At 35.7% G+C, this 21,874-nt stretch overlaps 1 protein-coding gene across 4 annotated transcripts in view; it reads right to left on the bottom strand.

Moving 5' to 3' along the window:
* The window catches only part of RSF1 (remodeling and spacing factor 1), a 145,557-nt gene that overhangs the window by 16,148 nt on the left and 107,535 nt on the right, over positions 1 to 21,874 (bottom strand). For all 4 annotated transcript variants that reach the window (XM_037010606.2, XM_037010605.2, XM_037010607.2 and 1 more), the window contains 4 exons: positions 11,960 to 12,064; positions 10,826 to 10,905; positions 5,079 to 5,133; positions 4,078 to 4,187 (listed from right to left, as the gene is read on the bottom strand). In XM_037010606.2, the coding sequence (XP_036866501.1) occupies positions 4,078 to 4,187; positions 5,079 to 5,133; positions 10,826 to 10,905; positions 11,960 to 12,064 (350 nt within the window). The remainder of the gene's footprint in view (positions 1 to 4,077; positions 4,188 to 5,078; positions 5,134 to 10,825; positions 10,906 to 11,959; positions 12,065 to 21,874) is intronic.

Genomic DNA, 21,874 nt, shown 5'->3' with positions numbered 1-21,874 from the left:
GGCTAGAATAACAGATACAGATAAAGCCAGATGCAAATTTAACAGAAAACAGTATTTCTCCCAAGCTGTAAAGCAGCATAGTAACCACAGTTCTTTTTTTTTTTGAAGCAAAATAAAAGTTTTATTTAAAGTTACTGAGAAAGTACGGGTGACCTCAGAGAGAGGAGCGTCGAAAGGTAACCACAGTTCTTCAAGTGACAACTACTTTCTTACTCACTGGGAAATTTTGTTTTCTAAAATCAGAGACCATTAGAACCTTTGGGCATATGAAATTATATCAGTAAGAATGGAACACCCTATTTTGGCCTGGAGAATCTAAGTCACTTACAACACAAATACACACCTGATTCACATCTCAGATGCAGAGCTTTGGATAAGGGGTTGGACACAACACTTTACACATGTACTTTATCTAGATCTGATACTGACTCCTTTATAGAGATGCTTTGCTTTGAGCCTTACTCTTCATCTGCTTCATTTATACCTTATCTGGACTACTTTTCCTCAGTATTATAACTCTTACCTTTTCTTTTGTTTGGTGAGATGCCCCATGGTTCCACTATGAGATTTTATTGGACTGAAGTTTGTTCCTGGTATTGTTGCTATGAATGAAATTGATGGCTTAAAGGGCACACAAGTTTTTCTTCAAGGGTTATAACAATTTATAATACAATCATGAAGTTAATTTTATCATTAAGGTATTTTTCTAATTTTGAAAATCAAAATTACTTTCTTGTTCTTTTAATTTTAATTTAATTATACTAATGAGCCAGATAGTATTTACAGGTTTACTGGTTATTTTTCATTTTCTACTCCAAGTTCCAGTACGTGTTCTTTGCCCATTTTATAAGCCAGGGTGTTCACTTCTATTACTAATTTGTAAGAACTTCTTAGGTATGAAAGATTTTGTTATATGTTGCAATTATTTCTATCCAAAGTGTGTTTCTTCTTTAACCTTTGACCATTTTTTTTAGTTCTGAGAAACTGCCATTTTGCTCTGTTACTGTTATGAATGTGTACCTATCACATCTCTAGTTAGCTCCCCTCCCACAAGAACAAAACAAAGAATCACCCTATCTAGTTCTAGTCTTCAAATTAAATGAAATCTTAATTTTCCTTAAGTAACTAATCCCTAACAAAAACATCTTTATCCTCATCTTCAGCAATGTGAATGTCTGAAGATGCAACAACCTGTGCAGACATCATGTGAAAACACGACTATCTACCATGAAAAAACTTAACTCGCTGTAATGTTTCAAATGTGGAAGCCATTCCTTTTGAATTTTCTTTTGTGATATTATTTTGCAAGTAAACACTTTCTTCTGTTAGTGCCTTTGTCTGAGTCTTTCTTTATTTTTATATAATCAAATATCCTTTACATTATCGTTTCTGTTCGGTGTTGTGCTTAAAAAGGTGTTCTTAGACTACAATTATATGCCTTGCTTAATGGGAACTAGCTAGGGTACAAATAAGTGAATCACAAAATATACTGTATGCTAAAAAACTGTTTCTCCTAAGTTCCTATATTACTATTAACATAATTTTAGAGCTGAAGGGATCATCTGGGTTAACCTATTATCACAGAAGTGGCAACCAAGACTTAAGGAAACAGATTACTTAAAGATACATGGCTAATAAGTGGCAGTAAGGACTCTAGTCTTCGGTTTCTGACTCCCTAATCCAGTGCTCCCTCTAGTCAACTTGATGTCATCCTTTCTCTTAGAGACAAGAAATTAGATAAACAATTATTAAATGACAGTAGTGATGAAATTATTTTCTTTTTTGGGGTCCTTTTTCCATGTTGACACTTAAAATATTTACATTTTATACTCACAACAGTCCCACTGTACCCCACATACAAAGTAAATGCTAGGTGTATTTAGTATAAAATGTGAAAAGTAAAATCTTTAAAAGAATTAGAGAAAGCATAGAAAGCATATAATTCATCTTATGTAGATTTCTTTAAAAAGTACTAAAAAGTAGAATAATGAAAAAGAGAGAAGAGACATACAAATGCCCAACAAACACATGAGAAGAAGCAGAGCAGTGCAAATCCCTATCGGGAGACATCTCCTAGGATGGCCGCCATAAAAGAACTCAAAAGTCAACAAGTATGGAGAAAGATGTAGAGACCCTGGCACCCCTGTACACTGCTGGTGGGAATGAAAAATGGCACAGCTGCCATGGAAAACAGCACAGAGGTTCATCAAGAGACAAAAACAGAACTATCATATGATCCAGCAATCCCACTTCTGATTATACATTCAAGATGAAAAGCTAATAAAACAAATTTCTGCTTCCTTTAATAACCACAGTTACATCAGGATTGAAAAACAATATAGGTCTGCTATAAATAATGCTTGTTCTGAAAATGTAAATTTGTTCTAACGTGACTGATAGGTTAGAAAATAATTTAGGCATAACGTGTGCTTCATACATGCTCACAGTAACTTCATTTGTGAGAAACACAAGGTAAATGTAAAAAACTGTACTTAGTTGCATAGGAATACACAGAACTCACAACTCAAACATCTACCAGCTACGTCATCTCATTGTGTATGTTATAATGCTACAGCCATCTGCATCTGGTGTTACAAACTGCTGGCTGATTGCAAGTAACCTCCTCCTACCACCACACAATAATTTACAGACCAACTGTGACCCTCCTCACAAATACTTCTGCAGACAAATTTCGGGGTTTTCAACATACTCTGTTGTATTTCTTTTAGGATTTGCTATCTCTTAGCATTTATCTCTTAGCTACCATTTTTAAAGCTCCTCATTTTCTTCTTAAATGTATCACTAATGCAGTTTTTGAGTGTATGGTCCTAACTCCGTATTTCCTATAATCCCATGGTTTTTACTGTGTGATTGTACATAGTATGGCAATTTTTAAGACTGAATATGTTGTGTTATAGCAAACTGACTTTAATCAATAGGCTTTGTTTGTTAGTTATGATTTAACATAAAATGGTATTTTTAATTTTTCTAATTTCTTTTTGTAAAGAATAAAAAGGACACCATCCCATATGTCTTAAGGATTTTACTCTTACTGATCCTATTGCATTTTATAGTTTCAACAATAATGATAGCAGCAATCTACACATAGGGAATCATGATCACTGATCAAAGTTTATAAATAAAAAGCATGCTCAAAGCTCTATAAAATCAATTTTGTTTTTCATCTCCAGTTATTCAAGATAAAAGACTGTTTTGGTGTTGTAAAAGTAGGTCACAGGTCAAATAATGGTCTAAAATAATTTAAGTATGTATTATTTAAATGAGACAAGGTGGTATGGTGACAAGGACACTAGAGTAGCAAACAATCAAAAGATTAAGGTTTTAGTCTAGGATTAGCTATGAACAGAGTGTCCATGGAAAAATCTCACTCTCTGGTATTTCTCAGAGCAGGTGGGTAAACCACATTATATTGACTGATTCTTCAAGAGGCATTTATGGAGCACTTACTGTTTGCCAGCATGATGCCAGAGGTAGACAGAAGGACTCCTTACTGTCATGCTAATAGTCTAGTGGCTGAGATGAATTAATCAAATAATTAAAATCACAGTCATTACAACAATTGTAAGTACTTTTAAGGAAAAGAAGTGGTTGCTCTGAGGGCCTATAATAGAGGGATTTGATAAAAGAAGGTTAAAAAGGTAAACGTGGGAGGGAAATTCTAGGCAAACAGTATGTGGAAAGGGACTCAGAAGACAGTGTGGCTAACGCTGAGAGAGTAAGAGAAAATGTGGATGAGGTGGAGCTGAAAAGCTCTGTGCTAGATGACTATGCAGGGCTTGATGGGACTCATTAAAGGCACTGAATCTTATCCAAAGAGCCAGAGAAAACCAACAAAGTATGATAAGCAAAGAGGATGGAGGACATGAACAAATTTACATTTAGAAAAGATCATGCTAGCTGCTTTAAAATTTCTATGATTCTAAAGATAGTGAGAAATAATACATACAACTGTTAATGATCATTGTGATGGGAAAAGCACGTACGTCTGTGTCATGTGGAGTAATACTAAAAACATTTTGCACTCTTTCATTGTAACCATATCTCTTCATTTCATACCTATAACTTATGCACTTCCGTGTTCTTGTTGACCTCCTTTCAAGCAAATTAGCTTTGGATTTTTTGGAATCTTTTTTCTTTTCTTCATGATCTTCAGAAAAATCTGGCTCCTGATTTTAAAATATAATAAATATTTAGGTTATTACTCACAACAGAAGAAAGGTTTGAAAAAAGTGAGATGATCCCCCCAAAACTAAATCAACATGGCAACACTAAGTATAGGTATTAAAAAGAATGTTGGCAATTAAAGGATGAAACACTTCTGTATTAAATTTTTCATGTTCTGTGACTTTTTAATTACTTCTTTTAAAACAATCATGATGGAGTTTTTCCATTGAGAAATCTTTTAAGTAAATAAATTTAACACATATAAGATACTCAAAAGATAAGCTCTTTAAATGAAAAATGAATTTAGAAAAGGGAAATGATGCTGAAAGAAATAACTCACAAGACAAGGTACTTAGGTGTGTAATTTAATTAAACTAAATGAAACTAACAAAATTTCTTCATTTCAAATGAAAACCATGTTACATGTACTTTCACTCATCCTTCTTAATTATAAATTAGATTAAAAAATGCACAATAATGGTATCCCTTCAAAGAAACCAAACAATTAAGAATACAAAGTGAAATTTCTGATAATCCCCAAGGCAGGGACTTAAAAACCAATCTCCCTGAACTATTCTTTAGCACTTTACATAAATATCACATAAAGAAGCAAAAAACAAATTACCCAATTTGGGATTTTAAAAATCCCAGAACATAAGCTCCCTAGGAGCAAGCTACATAGATTTGTACATAGTGTTATATTTTGGACTAACTACATACACATAATTTCATTCATGAGGGATTATGGGTAATTTTTTTAAGGTCCTAAATTTTCATTTTTAATAAAATTGGTATACTAGATATTTAAAACTACTCACATTACATAAAGTGGGTTAAATTTTAGAACAGTATGGCAGTCTCCTCTTTAAAAACACTACAAACCAGAAACTTACTTGTGGAGGAATGATGTTTTCAATGCTGATACCCACATACACCAAACGTTCTTTCCTTTAAGTGAAAAACAAGCACAAACAAAATGAGATTTGCTAAAAATAAAATTGCTATGAAAACATTACTAACACAGATAATACTAAAATTATAATCTCATGGTAATAGCAGAGTCTAGGTCACAGACATGTTACTTATCATGTATAAATTTTAATTATAAATATTATTATAATACTGTCATCTGTGGAAGGCATAAAACTTCCTGAAGGTAAGTAAATCGTAGTTTTAGAAGAGACTTATACCAGTAAAATTAAACTGTAACTGAAATAGATCAGAAAACTTCATGAAAGAGTCATGCCACTCATTGATAAAGTGATTAGATGGAAAGCCAACTTTGACTAGACAAACTAGATCTTTGTTGTGTGTGAAGCTTTCAGTAATACTGTATGTGTATAGAGCTATAATCTCATGGTAATAAATACCACTATAAAAAAATTCTACATAACAGAACCATGTCAAGGTTCTAGTGAGTGATACTAAGACCATTCACTTCTTGTTTGCAGAGCATAAAGAGCAGTGCAGTCTCATGGCTCTGTACTCTAAGATGCTACAACAGAGATTATCCTTAGGGTCAGTTAAGACTTCTCCAGGAAATGTAGACTCAGAACACTAGTGACTCTCCATAGCTCAGTTTAAAGAGACAAACCTTGATTGACTTTAATTCAATCCACTTTTACCTAACAAAGTGCTATATATACAACAGGTGCTTTCTCTGGTTTTCCCAGAGCTAATTCAATCACCAAAACAGCTGAGCTTTTACATACATGCCACTGTATGCTGAACTGAATGGAACAGTGACCACTCCTCCCCCTTTCCTTGGGATGTTCCTTATCAAAGGACATGAATCCTCTAGTTGCCTGGGTTCTTTGGAATGCAGTCTTTACTGTCCTGTAAACCCATAGCCCCACTAACAAGAGTCTTATGGTGGTCTTTTTAGAGATGGGTTATGAATAACACTGGCATGTAAGAAAATGAAAAAGTTACTTAAGTGAAAACCTGATTTTAAAAAAAATAGTACAATTAATGAACTGAAAACTAGCAAAAGCAAGTATAGTACCAGCTGAAATTAATAGGGAAGGCTTCATGGGTAAATCAGACCTTGAGCTCTCTGTTATTAAATATGCTTGGCACATGTCTGTCCTTAAACTAACCAAGTTTATTGTGATCAGTTTCCTCTTTCATACCTCAAAATCTTTCACCTGATCATTATCTCTCTCCTCAACTCAAATGGAAAAAAACCATCATATTGAAAATATTACATTGTGATTTGTGTCTACTTTGGGAATCCAAAGGTAAGTAAGACACAGTCCTTGCCCTGACAATTATTTACCAGTGGACTATAGTCCATCACGAACAGATATTGTAGAAGAATGAAAAAGGAACAGACTTTGTTGCAAGAGCTGAGAAATTTGGGGAGGCTTTAAATGGGTGATAACATGTGAGTAGGATCTGGAAGGTAGGTATGATTTCTCATCACAGCATTCTCTTGCTCTGTAATATACAGATACATCTTCCATTCCAACTTACTACCTTGCTCAGTGATCATACTGGGCCAGACCTTATCATTACCAATAATCACACCCCTTCTAATATTTCATTTTGGGGATCATATTCTCTGACTTCCACTGGCTCATTTTCGAGCTCACTCCCTGTGGTACACTGACTCTATAGTGGGACCCCTAGCCATTGACCCTACCCTCTTTTCACTGTCCATCACTCCCTTATGTGTCCTTACTTTCCCCCTTACCTGGCTTAGACTCCATGGTCCATCATAATAAATACTCCTTTGCATACACTTTCAAAATCCTTGTCTCTTTCTCTCCTTCCCTCTGTTATATTACCTGGAAAATTCCAACCCTGATTAAATGCAACTCTCTGCTAGTAAAGCACTAGTAATAGTACTCTGGAAGTACAGAGCTATTTGAATTCCCAAGTAATTTCTGGTACCAAGTTCCGGAAGGGACATTTACAAATCAGTTGCATTGACTTCTGAAATAATCAGATTTCACAAAGCATCACAGCTCCAGTTCTGTAGATAGTTGCTGGCTACTCACTAATTACTCATTGACACACCTGTCTTTACCGCCATAATGTAGGGTCCTTTAAGGTAGAGACCACATAAAGTATACTTCATGCTGATTACATTGTCTGTTATAAAGCAGGTGCTTGATAAATGTTGCTTAAATGTTGAATAAATGCATGAATAAGGAGAAATATGCTCTTCTCCTATGACATAGGGAGTAAACAAGGCTCTGGGTTGCTAGGATGAGTACTAGAGAAATTATTCACATATTTAAAAAAGGATGAATACAAATGTTCACTTTTAAAAACATGAGGTCACCTGGAATTTAGAATTAATATATTATTTCCTTTAGAAACATACATATTTTGCTGTTTAGAACTCCTAAGATTCATATATACATGTGTGTGTGATATGTGTATCACACCCATATATATTCTATACATATATATGTGTATATTTGTAGTAGGAGCTATAAATAACGAAAGCGTTCTTAACCAGTTTATTAAGGAGAATAAGGAACAAGAGCAACAATTTAGCTAACTGGCCTTTTGTCAGATTGGTCTTACGGTAACAACAGCTTTGATCTCCTCCTCTGATATCATCTAATATAGGATTTAGTGTGGTCTAAAGCCACAATTACATATATCCTCTTACAGGATGACATTTAAGTAAAGATTACCAAGAGCAGAAGAGAAAGCAAATAAATAAATGGGAGACCAATGGTGTAAACAAATATGGTGGCATATTTTAACATAAATATCTAAAATTTTAAATATTTCTTAATTGCAGTATTATATCCTACAATAGTCAACAGATATTCACCATCCTTTTCACATACAAGTATAAGCATCATAGGCCTCCAAATATAATATGAGTATCAAATTTTTAGTGGTTTACATTCTTGGCTTTTTGAGAGAATACATTTTCTTTTAAACCCTTGAAGGGTCAACCTATTAGCTAGCTACCTACATTGCTGAATTAAATCAGCTTCATTCCTGAAGGACAGGCAGATTTCAGAGAGACTGAAGCAAAAAATATATATATATATGTATGTATGTATGTAATTTTTCACTGTGATTCAATTTGAAGCATCTTTAGTTAGGTCTTTTCTAGTGTCAGATACAAACAGGAGCAATTCTGTATATCAAAACAGTCCTAATAATTTTATACAGGACTATTACCCAGGATTTCTAACAAAGGTACTTAGCCAACTTTTAAAAGTAAAGTACTTTTATCTATGAGGCAACTTTAGAGATTAACTGCCTTTAAACTAAGTAGCATCCATGACAAGCAAGAGAGCTAAAGGTGGGCAGTAAAGAAAAAAACAGGATCTGGAGTCTGAACCCATTTGTTTTTTTCTTTCTTCTTTTTCTTTTGGTATCATTAATATACATCACATGAGCAACATTATGGTTACTAGACTCCCCCCATTATCAAGTCCCCCGCACAAACCCCATTACAGTCACTGTCCATCAGCATAGTAAGATGCTGTAGAGTCACTACTTGTCCTCTCTGTGCTATACTGCCTTCCCTGTGCACCCCTCTACATTATGTGTGCTAATCGTAATGCCCCTTAATCCCTTTCTCCTTCCCTTCCCACCCACCCTCCCCTGTCCCTTTCCCTTTGGTAACTGTTAGTTCATTCTTGAGTTCTGTGAGTCAGCTGCTTTTTTTTTTTTTCTTCAGGTTTTGGTTTGTTTTTATACTCCACAGATGAGTGAAATCATTTGGTATTTGTCTTTTCCGCCTGGCTTATTTCACTGAGCATAATACCCTGTAGCTCCATCCATGTTGTCGCAAATGGTAGGATTTGTTTTCTTCTTGTGGCTGAATAATATTTCATTGTGTATATGTACCACATCTTCTTTATCCATTCATCTACTGATGAACATTTAGGTTGCTTCCATTTCTTGGCTATTGTAAATAGTGCTGCGATAAACATAGGGGTGCATATGTCTTTTTGAAACTGGGCTCCTGCAGTCTTAGGGTAAATTCCTAGGAGTGGAATTCCTGGGTCAAATGGTATTTCCTATTTTTAGGTTTTGAGCTGAACCCATTTTTAAATTAACCTTTGCATACTCTAAAGTGAATGGATTATGGAATGAACTGACTCATTCAACTTACTCAAGGTCATGCAAGCTAAATTTTGACGGCAAGACTGTGTGACAGCAGGTAAACATTAAAGTAGCAGCAAATGAAGGTAATGAGACCAATCAGGAGGCATTGCTTAGACTTTCTCATACTATGTACCAGTGGGCATCAAGTCCCACTGATTAGTCCTCTGAAAATTCTCTTCAACATCTCCACTTTATTATCGCAGAGATTGCTCAGAATCTAGTTCAGACCTCACGGGTTCTCACAGACTACACTGCTGCAGCCTCAGCCCTAATTCTTTCTTGTGGTTCCACAGCATTTTTTTCTGAAACAAAAGCCTGATTGTGTTTATCCCTCCTTTGATGGCCCCCTTACTGCCTACAGGGAACAATTCAAATTCCCTAGCCAGGTAGGCAAAACTGTTCACAATTTGGCGTCAATTTGCTTTTACAGCTACATCTTCTACCATTCTCCTACGTTCACTTGACACCTTGTCTTGGCTCACATCTGTGCTCTTTCCCTGAAATACCCTTTCTCTACATGTCCACCCCTTCATAACCCCAAGTTATCTTCCAAGGATTTCCCTGAAAACCCAACCTGTAGAACTAAAATGCTCCTCCACAATGTTCTTGTAGCACTCTGATATACCTCCATTTGTCTACTTTATTGTATCCCTGGCTCATAGGACTGAATCCTCTGATAGAAGGTGAGCTCCATGTAGCTGAGAGCTTTGTTCATCTTTACTCTTCAGTTTGGCATACAGTAGATATAAATCGATGCTTATCAACAGATTAATCAAAGTAGGCACAAAATTATAAACATTAACTTACTGTCTTTTTAATTTTGAGCCCCTTTGTAAAAATTAGGCTCAACTCCAGTCATAACTCCAAGAAGCCTTCTCCAATTGCTTTAGACCACATTGCAGTGGCATATTGAAAAGGGAGGTATCTCTTTTAGTCAGGAGGACACAATTCTGCATTTAAATGCCCTTTATTTCACAGTCCAGCATTTAAATGCCCACCCCAAAGAGATGACATAGGTCACTAATCACAGACCAGTTCTTACAATTTTCTTATACTCATTACATACTTAGGTAAATACATTCCCAATAGTTGGGCCAGTATTTATTCTGAGTAAGTTCTGATAAATATTTTAGATTAGGGGTTGGCAAACTTTTCCTGTAAAACGCAAGATAATAAATTAGGCTTGGCGGGCCATAAGGTCTCTCTTTTAACTACTCAACTGCCTCTGTAGTACAAAAGCAGCCATAGACAATATATAAATAAATGAGCATGGCTGTGTTCCAATACTACTTTATTCATGGACAATGAAATCTGAATATAGAATTTTTATGTGTCACGAAATATGATCCCTGTTTTGATTTTTTTTCAATTACTTAAAAATGAAAAAAACAATTTTCAGTGGGCAATATGAAAAAAACAGGAAGCAGGCCAAATCTGGCCTACAGGTCATAGTTTGCCAATTCCCACTTTAAGCGAGACACATTAATTTACATTGCAAGACAATTCTGTTGTCAATTTCCCAAGCAAAACATTAACACACATATCACAATACCTGCGTTCAGCCCGCTCCTTCTTCTTTAAGGCAACATCCAAATCTTGCAACTGTTCCTCTAATTTCTCACATAGTAGTTTCTGAAAAAGCAAAACAGATGAGTGTCATTTTTAACACCTTTCCACGTTCATTTATCACTTACATGGGAGCTGATGGATACTGTGTTTTAAGAGCCAGTAAGGGACCACACAGTGAACACTGGAATGATAAACAAAGTGGTGCCATTGAACTAAAGATAAACATGTTATCTTTGAAGTAATGAACATGTTAGAAAAACACAGCCTTGTGAAGAACATTCCATGCTTATCTTGCTGGCAGTAATCAATGCTTAAAATAGCATTTGATTCAACATGTATACCTGACAGTAATTAAAATTTTTTTAAATCTTGACATTTTTAAGGGAGAAGGTTATATGTACAATAAAATAAAATGGTACCAACTGCTACTCTGAATAAAGAGAATGGAAAAAAACTTACAAAACCATAGGGTCAAAACAGAGCCGAAGAACATAACTAATAAAGCTGTATTAAGGTACAGAGGTGCAACTTCACTGAGAAATGGAAGAAAGACCATCATTTTTAAAGCAAAATAAGACTGGGCTTGTGAGAGAAGGGCCCTTGGGCACAGTGGCATACAAAAATCCTGTTCTTCAGTTTTCAAAAGAAATTCGCCTGAATTAAGATATGAGAGAAATAGAGTCTTTGTTTCTATTCATAGTACCATCATGATGGCACACAATTTATAATGCTATGTAACAAATTACAAAAAGAAGGTAGGCAAAAATGAAAAGAGATAACCAACAGGAGTACGTGTAGTTCTTCCCTTGCATATTATTTAAATTTAGGGCACATTGTACCTTTCACGAATGTTGAGTGGGAAAAAAACAGAGATTATAGTTTTACAAAAATTTGAAATCTTCTGAGAAACACTTTGGAAAAAAAATTAGGGAAAGATCTAAAAGTAATAAAAGGTAGATTTTTTCCAATAGTGTCTAATCTCGTAGAAATTTAAACAAGAGGTAAGCAATATTTATAAATTTCTTTGAAGATCAAAAATGTTTAGTGGCTGCCAAAAGTATTATTAATGTGAAAATACAATCAAAGCCTGGAAAACGAGAGGTATGCTGGGCCATACGTGTTGGCAAGGGGGGCAGAACCACTCTCCATCTGGGATGATCATCAGAGGGGGTCGGAGACAGGCAGTGTGGTATCCACTGTCACAGGAGTCACACAGAAGAATCTGAAATAAAGCACCAGTAAATGTCAACCAAACTCATGGGTTAAAATTCTATGATTCTTAAAATAAAGACATTTCAATATTTCTTGGTAATATACTATACCACAATCTTTATTTGCATAAAGCTATAATAATAATAAAAGTTCTGATTATTAGGGATCCAACATACCATTAAAAAAAAACAAAAAATTTAAGAAAATGTTAAGCTACAAAATTTAGTGAAAACAAATCTTTTCCGAACTATACTTAATGATCCTTTTATAATGTGCCATAAGGGATATAACAATTTATTACTTATAACAGAGTTTTATATTTTTATAGTTTAATATCATAAACTTACAGACCACACACAGGATTTTAAAAATACAAATTATTTCTGATTTAAATGGCATTTCAATTTTCTATCTTTAAGAAACACACATGGTTGTTTTTATCACGTAAACTCAAATATGAAAGGGATTGAGGTATGAGAGAATGGAACTATACTTAGGACTATCATATTCAAAAATAAAGGGTAACAATAATTAGTCTTACATTGGCATATTTTTGTTATCTGAAGACCAACCACATCTCTAAAACTCTGAATGTTATACCCATGAATATTTAGTATAAAAAGACTGTATTTTTTTTTTGAGAGGGCATCTCTCATATTTATTGATCAAATGGTTGTTAACAACAATAAAATTCAGTATAGGGGGGTCAATGCTCAATGTACAATCATTAATCCATCTCAAGCCTAATTCTCGTCAGTCTCCAATCTTCTGAAGCATAACGAACAAGTTCTTACATGGTGAACGAATTCTTACATAGTGAATAAATTCTTACATGGTGAACAGTACAAGGGCATTCATCACAGAAACATTCGGTTTTGATCACGCATTATGAACTATAAACAATCAGGTCAAATATGAATATTCGTTTGATTTTTATACTTGATTTATATGTTGATCCCACATTTCTCCCTTTATTATTATTATTATTATTATTATTTTTAATAAAATGCTGAAGTGGTAGGTAGATGCAAGATAAAGGTAGAAAACATAGTTTAGTGCTGTAAGAGGGCAAATGTAGATGATCAGGTGTGTGCCTATGGACTAAGTATTAATCCAAGCTAGACAAGGGCAGCAAAACATCCACAGATGCAGATTTCTCTCAAAGCAGGGGGGATGAGGTTCTGAGCCTCACCTCTGTTGATCCCCAGTTTCTCACCTGATGGCCCCCCTGCGACTGTGCCTGTCTTAGGTTGTTCCTCCCTTGAGGAATCTTACCCGTCTCTGGCTAACCAGAAAAGACTGCATTTTTAAATGATTTTATATTTACAGAAGAGTTGCAAAAATAGTACACATTAAACTCTTTATATAGCTTCCACAGATTTTAACAGCATTACTGATACCAAAACCAAACAGGGACACTACAAAAAAAAAAGGTAAGAAAAAAATTATAGACCAATACCCCTGATGAACATAGACACAAAGATGTTCAACAAATATTAGCAAAAAGAATTTTAAAATAAATTGAAAGGATTATTCACCATGACCAAGTGGCATTTATTCCAGGGATAAAAGGATGGTTTAGTATTCACAAATCAATGTGATATACCACATTAACAAAATAAATGATAAAAACCATTTGATCACTTCAACAGATGCAGAAAAGGCTTTTGACAAAACTCAACATCTATTCATGATGAAAACTCTCAACAATGTGGGTACAGAGAGGACATAATAAAGGCCATATATGACAAACCCATAGTTAACATCATATTCAATAGGGAAAAGCTGAAAAGCTTTTCCTCTAAGACCAGGAACAAGACAAGGTTGCCCATTCTAACCGGTTTTACTCAACATGGTACTAGAGGTACGAGCCATGGCAATTAGATAACACAAAGAGATAAAAGATAACCAAACTGGAAAGGAAAAAGTAAAAATGCCACTATGTGCAGATGCATGATAGTATACATAGAAAACCCTTAAGACTACACCAAAAACTATTAGAACTAATAAATTCAATAATGTTGCATGATGTAAAATCAATGTTCAGAAATGTGTTGTGTTCCTATATGCTAATAACAAACAAGCAGAAAGAGTAATGAAGAAAACAATAACATTTAAAATTTCATCAGAGAATAAAATAACTAGGGATATTTTTAACCAAGATAAAAGACGTGTATTTTGAAAACTGTTAAGACACTGATGAAAGAAATTAAAGACAAAATAAATGGGACTGGAAGGGGTTAATATTCAAACTATATAGAGAATTCATAAAACTCAACACCAAAACCCCCCAAAATAATCCTATTAAAAAATGGGCTAAGGACCTGAACAGACATTTTTCCAAAGATAAACAGACAGCGAGAGACATATGATAAGATGTTCAACATCACTAATCATCAGGGAAATACAAATCAAAAATCACAATGAGGTATCACCTCATATCAGTCAGAAGTGCTAGTATCAAAGAGATAAGAACATTTGTTGGTGAGGATGAGGAGAAAAGGGAACCTTCACGCACTGCTGGTGAGAATGTAAACTGGTATAGCCGCTACAGAAAACAGTATTGAGGTTCCTTAAAAAATTAAAAATAGAATTACCATACAACCCAGCAATTCCATTTATGGCTGTTTACTGCAAGAAAACAGTCACTAATTCAAAAAGATACATGCACCTCTTTATTTGCTGAAACATTATAAACAATAGCCAAGATGTAGAAGCAGCCTAAATGTCACTGACACATGAATGAACAACGAAGATGTGGTACACATACACAATGGAATAATACTCAACCATAAAAAAGAATGAAGTGTGATTTGTGACAACATGAATAGACCTAGTAGGTATTATGCTAAGTGTAATGAGTCAGAGAAAGACAAATACCTTATAAATTCACTTATATATAGAACCTAAAAAAAATAAAACAAATGAACAAACAAAAATAGACTCCTACAGAACAAATGGTGATTGGCACAGGGGAGGGGGTTTAGGAGATGGGTGAAACAGGTAAAGTGTGTAGAGGTACAAACTTCCAATTATAAAAATAAGTCACAGAAATGAAAAGTACATCACAGGAAATACAGTAAATAACATTGTAATAACTGCATGAATTGTGGTGAGCATTTTGCAATGCATGTAATTGTATAATTACTATGTTGTGTACCTGAAACTAATATTATATATTAGCTATATTTCAATGAGAAAATAAAAAACAAAAACCCACATCTTTTGTAACCATGGCACATTTACCAAAACTAAGAAATTAACATCACTATTAATAACAAACTATTCAGACTTCATCCATTTTACCATTAGTGTTCTTTTTTATGATTGATACTATATTGCATTTAACCATGTCTCCTAATCTCTTCCAATATTTAACAGTTCCTTGGTCTTTGTTTTCCACAACTTTGACACTTTTGAAGAGTACAAGCCTGCCCCTCAATCTGGGTATCTCTAACATATCCTCTTATTGAGACTGACGTTACAGGTTTTGAAAAAGAATACCACAGAGGTGAAGTGCCTGCTCACTGCATCATGTCTGGGGGAACATGTTATCAATATGACTCGTTTACCAATCACTTGGTCACGGTGGTGTCTGTTGGTTTTCATCACAGTAAAATTACTACTTTTCACTTTCCATACTCTAGTCTCATTAGAAGTGGTAAATTCAGATCATACTCAAGGGAAGGGGCATCAAATTCCACTTGCTAGAGGGAGGAATATAAAGAATTTCTGGATATAAGATAAAATCACTGTAGCTATTAATTAATTAATATTTGGGGGAAGACATGTTGAAGCTGCAAATATCCTGTTTCTCCTTTAAATTTCACCCACTAGTTTTAATACTCATCAGTCTATCTTGCTTGTAACAGTTACTCCTGGGGTGTTCTAAAGGTGATTCTTCATTTCCCTCATGCCTTCTGTATTTGGTCATTTAGAATTCTTCTGCAAAGAAAGTATGTCCTCGCCCCCACTTATATGTTTATTCAATTATTTCACTGAACAACCCTGAGAACCAGCTGTTTCTCCCAGAATCCCTGGTTCCTTTATAGAACAATGGTATTGGGAAACCATAATCTGTGTGTTGAGTGTTCAATTGCTACTAGGTATCACTGCTTCTAATTCTCTCAGAGGGCAGAGCTAGTAAACATACATATGTAAAGCAACACAAAGTAATTGCATAATATTTTTTATTAAGGGATCATTGATATACAATCTTATAAAGGCTTCACATGGGCAACATTGTGGTTATTATATTCACCCATATTATCAAGACCCCCCTGCACCCCAAAGAAGTAACTATTTATCAGCATAGTTAGATGCTATAGAGTCATTATTTGTCTTCTCTGTGCTATATATTGCCTTTGCCATGACACCCCTACACTATGTGTACTAAACATAATGACCCTTAATTTCTTTCTCCCTCCCTTCCCACCCCCTTTCCCTTTCATCTCCAGTCCCTCTTGGAGTCTGTTAGTCTGCTGTTTTGTCCCTACAGTTTTGTTTCATTGTTATACTCAACAAATGAGTGAAATCATTTGGCACTTGTCTTTTTTTACCTGGCTTATTTCGCTGAGCATAGTAGCTCCATCCATGTTGTTGCAAATGGTAGGATTTGTTTTCTTCTTATGGCCAAAAAATATTCCACTGTGTATATGCATCACTTCTTCATTGTCCATTCATCTACTGATGGACACTTAGGTTGCTTCCATGTCTTGGCTATTGTAAATAGTGCTGCGATAAACAAAGGGGTGCATATGTCTTTTTGAATCTGTGATCTTGTTTTCTTCAGATAAATTCTTAGGAGTGGAATTCCTGGGTCAAATGGTATTTCTATTTTTAGGTTTTTGATGAACCTCCATATTGCTTTCCACAATCGCTGAACTAACTTACATTCCCACCAGCAGTGTAGGAGGGTTGCCCTTTCTCCACAACCTTGCCAGCATTGTTGTTCCTTGTCTATTGGATCCTGGCCATCCTTACTGGTGTGAGGTGATATCGCATTGTGGTTTTAATTTGCATTTCCCTGATGATTAGTGATGTAGAGCATCTTTTCATGTGCCTATTGGCTATATGAATTTCTTCTTTGGAGAACTGTTCAGATCCTACACCCATTTTTTAAACGGGTTATTTGCTTTTTGGGTGTTGAGGCAGGTGAGTTTTTTATATATTTTGGATGTTAAATCCTTATCAGATATGTCATTTACAAATATATTTGCCCATACTGTTAGATGCTGTTTTTGTTCTGCTAATGGTGTCCTTTGCTGTATAAAAGCTTTTTAGTTTGATGTAGTCCCATTTGGTAATTTTTGCTTTTGTTACCCATGCTCAAGGAGGTGTGTTCAGGAAAAAGCTGCTCATGTTTATATTCAAGAGATTTTTGTCTATGTTTTTTCTTCTTAGAGTTTTATGGTTTCATGTCTTACACTCAGGTCTTTGATCCACTTCGAGTTTACTTTTGTGTATGGGGTTAAACAATTAGTTTCATTCTCTTACATATAGCTGTCCAAGTTTGCCAACATCAGTTGCTGAAGAGGCTGTCATTTCCCCCACTGTATATCCACGGCTCCTTTATCATATATTAATTGGCCATTTACGTGTGGTTTTATATCAGGTCTCCTGATTCTGTTCAATTGGTCTGTGGGTCTGTTCTTGTGCCAGTTACCAAATTATCTTGATTACTGTGGCTTTGTAGTAGAGCTTGAAGTTGGGGAGCATAATACCCCCAGCTTTATTCTTCCTTCTGAGGATTGCTTTGCCTATTTGGGGTCTTTTGTGTTTCCATATGAATTTTAGAACTATTTGTTCTAGTTTGTTTAAGAATGCTACTGGTATTTGCACTGAATCTGTAAATTGCTTTAGGCAGGACAGCCATTTTGACCATATTAATTCTTCCTACCCATGAGCATGGGATGTATTTCCATTTAATGGTGTCTTCTTTAATTTCTCTTATTAGTGTCTTGTAGTTTTCAGGGTATAAGTCTTTCACCTCCTTGGTTAGGTATATTCCTAGGTGTTTTATTCTTTCTGATGCAATTTTTAATCAAATTGTTTTAGTGATTTCTCAGCTTGTTCATTGTTACTATATAGGAATGCAACAGATTTCTGTGTATTAATTTTGTATCCTGCAACTTTGCTGAACTCAGTTATTAGTTCTAGTAGTTTTAGGGTAGATTTTTTATTTTTTATGTACAACACCATGTCACCTGCAAACAGTGACAGATTAAATTCTTCCTTACCAATCTGGATGCCTTTTATTCCTTTGTGCTATCTGATTGCCATGGGTAGGACCTCTAGCACTATGTAAAATAAAAGTGGAGGGAGTGGGCATTCTTGTCTTGTTCCCAATCTTAGAGAAAAAGCTTTCAGTTTTTTGCTGTTAATTATGTTGGCGGCTGTGGGTTTGTCATATATGCCTTTATTATGATGAGGTACTTGCCTTCTATACCCATTTTGTTGAGAATTTTTAAATGGATGTTGAATTCTGTAAATGCTTTTCAGCATCTATGGAGATGATCATGTGATTTTTGTCCTTTTTGTTGATGTAGTGGATGATGTCGATGGATTTTCAAATATTGTACCATCCTTACATCCCTGGAATAAATCCCCTTGGCCATAAAGGATGATTATTTTTTAAAAAATATTTTTGAATTTGTTTTGCTAATTTTTTGTTGAGTATTTTTACATGTATGTTTAACAGGACTACTGGTCTGTAATCTTTTTGTGGTAACTTTGCCTGGCTCTTTTTGTGGCCTAGTATGTGATCTATTCTGGAAAATGTTCCATATGCATTTGAGAAGAATGTGTATACTGCTGCTTTTGGGTGGAATGTTCCGCATATGTCTGTTAGGTCCATCTGTTCTAATGTGTTTTTCAGTGCTTCTTTCTTCTTACTTATTTTCTGTGCAGTTTATCTGTCCTTTGGAGTTAGTGGTTTGTTGAGGTCTCCTAAAATAAACATATTGCATTCTATTTCCCCCTTTAATTCTGTTAGTGTTTGTTTCACATAATTAGGTGCTATGTTGGGTGCATGGACACTGATAATAGTTATGCCCTCTTGCTGTACTGACCCCTTTTTCATTATGTAATGTCCTTCCTTGTCTTGTTACTTTCTTTGTTTTGAAGTCTATTTTGTTTTATACAAGTACTGTAATTCCTGCTTTTTTCTCCCTGTTATTTGCATGAAATATCTTTTTCCATCCCTTAACTTTATATCTTTGGGATTCAAATGAATCTATTGTAGGCAGCATATAGATGGGTCTTGTCGTTTATGCATTTTGTAACTCTATATGTCTTTTTACTGGTGCATTCAGTCCATTTACATTTAGGGTGATTATCAATAGATACGTACTTATTGCAATTGCAGGCTTTAGTGCTTACCAAAGGTTCAAGGGCAGATTCTTTACTATCTAACAGTCTAACATAACTTGGTAATTACATTATTTCAAACACAATCTAGAAGTTCTACTTTTTTTCTCCCTTCTTTTATTTCTCCTCTACTCTTCATATAATAGGTGTCATATTCTGTACTCTTTGTGCATCCCTTGACTGACTTTGTGGACAGTTGATTTAATTTTGCATTTGCTTAGCAATTCAATTGGTCTACGTCCTTAACTGTGATTTTATTTTCTCTAGTGACAGCTATTTAGCCTTAGGAGCGCTTCCATCTAGAGCACTCCCTCCAAAATACACTGTAAAGATGGGTTGTGGGAGGTAAATTCCCTCAACTTTTGCTTATCTGGAAATTGTTCAATCCCTGCTTCAAATTTAAATGATAATCTTGCCGGTTAGCATATTCTTGGCTCAAGGCCCTTGTTTCATTGCACTGAATATGTCATGCCACTCCCTTCTGGCCTCTTAGGTTTCTGCTGAGAAATCTGATGATAGTCTGATGGGTTTTCTTTTGTAGGTGATCTTTTTTCTCTCTGGCTGCTTCTAATACTCTTCCTTTTCCTTGATCTTTGCTGTTTTAATTATTATATGTGTTGGGAGATCAGTGTACATCCATGGCCTGAGAGACTATTTCCTTCCCCAGATTGGGGAAGTTTTCAGCAATTATCTCCTCAAAGAGACTTTGTCCCCTTTCTCTCTCTTCTTCTTCTGGTACCCCTTTAATGCGAATATTGTTCTGTTTGGATTTGTCACACAGTCCTCTTAATATTCTTTCATTCCTACAGATCCTTTTCTCTCTCTGTGCCTCAGCTTCTATCTATTCCTGTACTCTAATTTCTATTTCATTTACTGTCTCCTCTACCTCATCTAATCTGCTTTTAAATCCCTCCATTGTATATTTCATTTCAGATACTGTATTTTTCAAAGCTTCTCTTTATTGAAGTACTCCCCAAGATCCTGAATATTTTTCTGTAGCTCTGTGAGCATGATTTTTATTTTGATATCTTTACCAAAAAGACTGGTGATTTCAGTTTCACTGAGCCCTCTTCCTGGTGTTTGAGAGATTGTGGTTTGTACAAAATTTTTTTGCCGTTTCATATTTCTCATGATTACTATGGAATAATAACTGTGCCGGTGGCACCCTCTAGTGCCTAAAAGCTCTACTCTCTGGAATTTCCCTGCCTCTGAAGTGATGCTGGGGATCACAGGCACATGGCACCCATGCCTGTCAGGAGGAAAGACCTCTTCCCTGCTTCCCGGCTCCAGTGCCTGCTCCACTGCTGGGCCAGTTGGCCAAGCATACAGGGTAAGCCTTTATGCTATGCCCTTGTAGCTGGCGTAGGTGGTGCTGCCCTCTGGCTGGTCTGGCATGGTGGTGGGGGCAGCAGTTTTGCCAACTGGTGCTGGCCTGGAGGAAGGAGCAGTAGGCTGCGTATCACAGTGGGTGGCCTCAGTGCTGCATTGCCAGCCTGGGGGATGGATCACCTGAAGTTCCTAAAAGTTCCCAAGCTGCTGGACTGAGCATACCAGGACGATTTTGTCCATCTGTCCTTTCTCCTGAGCAGGAAGCACTGTGCATTCCTTGCCCATTTAGCAGCCCTCTCACTGTTGGGAAGTCTTTCAAAGTGCCTGCCTTTCTTGTGTCCCAGAGTGGCCTGTTGTGGGTACCTGTTCTTTACAAGTGGCTGGAATCTCAGTCTCTCTGAATATTCCACCTGTCTTTGTTTTCCAACCCCTCTAATCTCCAGAGCACCATGTGATGTGGGTCAGTGCTCCCAGAGTAGATCTCCAGGGGTGGGTGTTTAGCAGTCTTGGGCTTCTACTACCTCCCTACTCCATTTATCTTCCTCATGCCTGTGAGCTGGGATTGGGGGAGGGCTTGGATCCTGCCGTATAGTGGCTTTGCTACTTTACCCTCTTCTGTGAGGTCTTCTCTTCTCCGCAGACGTAGGCCATCTGTTGCAGTCTTCTTTCCAGTCGCTCTTTCTGAATTACTTGTATTTGTTGTATTTTTGTGTTGTATGTGGTTCTGGAAGGAGGTTTCTGCCTCATTTCTCATGCTGCCATCTTGTTTAATCCTTGCTTAACATTTTCATTTGAGAATTATCCTCTTTAAACACTTGGCATAAGAAATCTACATCTGAGGTATTATGTTTCCAATGTCATTATTTGGCCCAGTAATGTGATTTTTCAAAGCAGTTATTAACATGACCAAATAAATAAAAATCCTATGTGTATTCCAAGAAGGGTGCACCTTCCTTCATCTCCTCGATGTCATTTCTGCTCATGTCATTTTACTTTTCATTTCCTTATACCCCTTTTTTATTAACATCTATTGCTGCCTCAGTCAAAACATACTCTTAGTTTAAAAAGATATAGGAAATGGTAGGGGAGGAATACAGGTTTTGATTTTTACTTGATTTATAGA

Source organism: Manis javanica, chromosome 11 (assembly GCF_040802235.1).
Source record: "Manis javanica isolate MJ-LG chromosome 11, MJ_LKY, whole genome shotgun sequence".
NCBI lineage: Eukaryota > Metazoa > Chordata > Mammalia > Pholidota > Manidae > Manis > Manis javanica.
The sequence above is the reverse complement of the archived record's forward strand: the minus strand, read 5'-3'. Positions and strand labels throughout refer to the sequence as shown.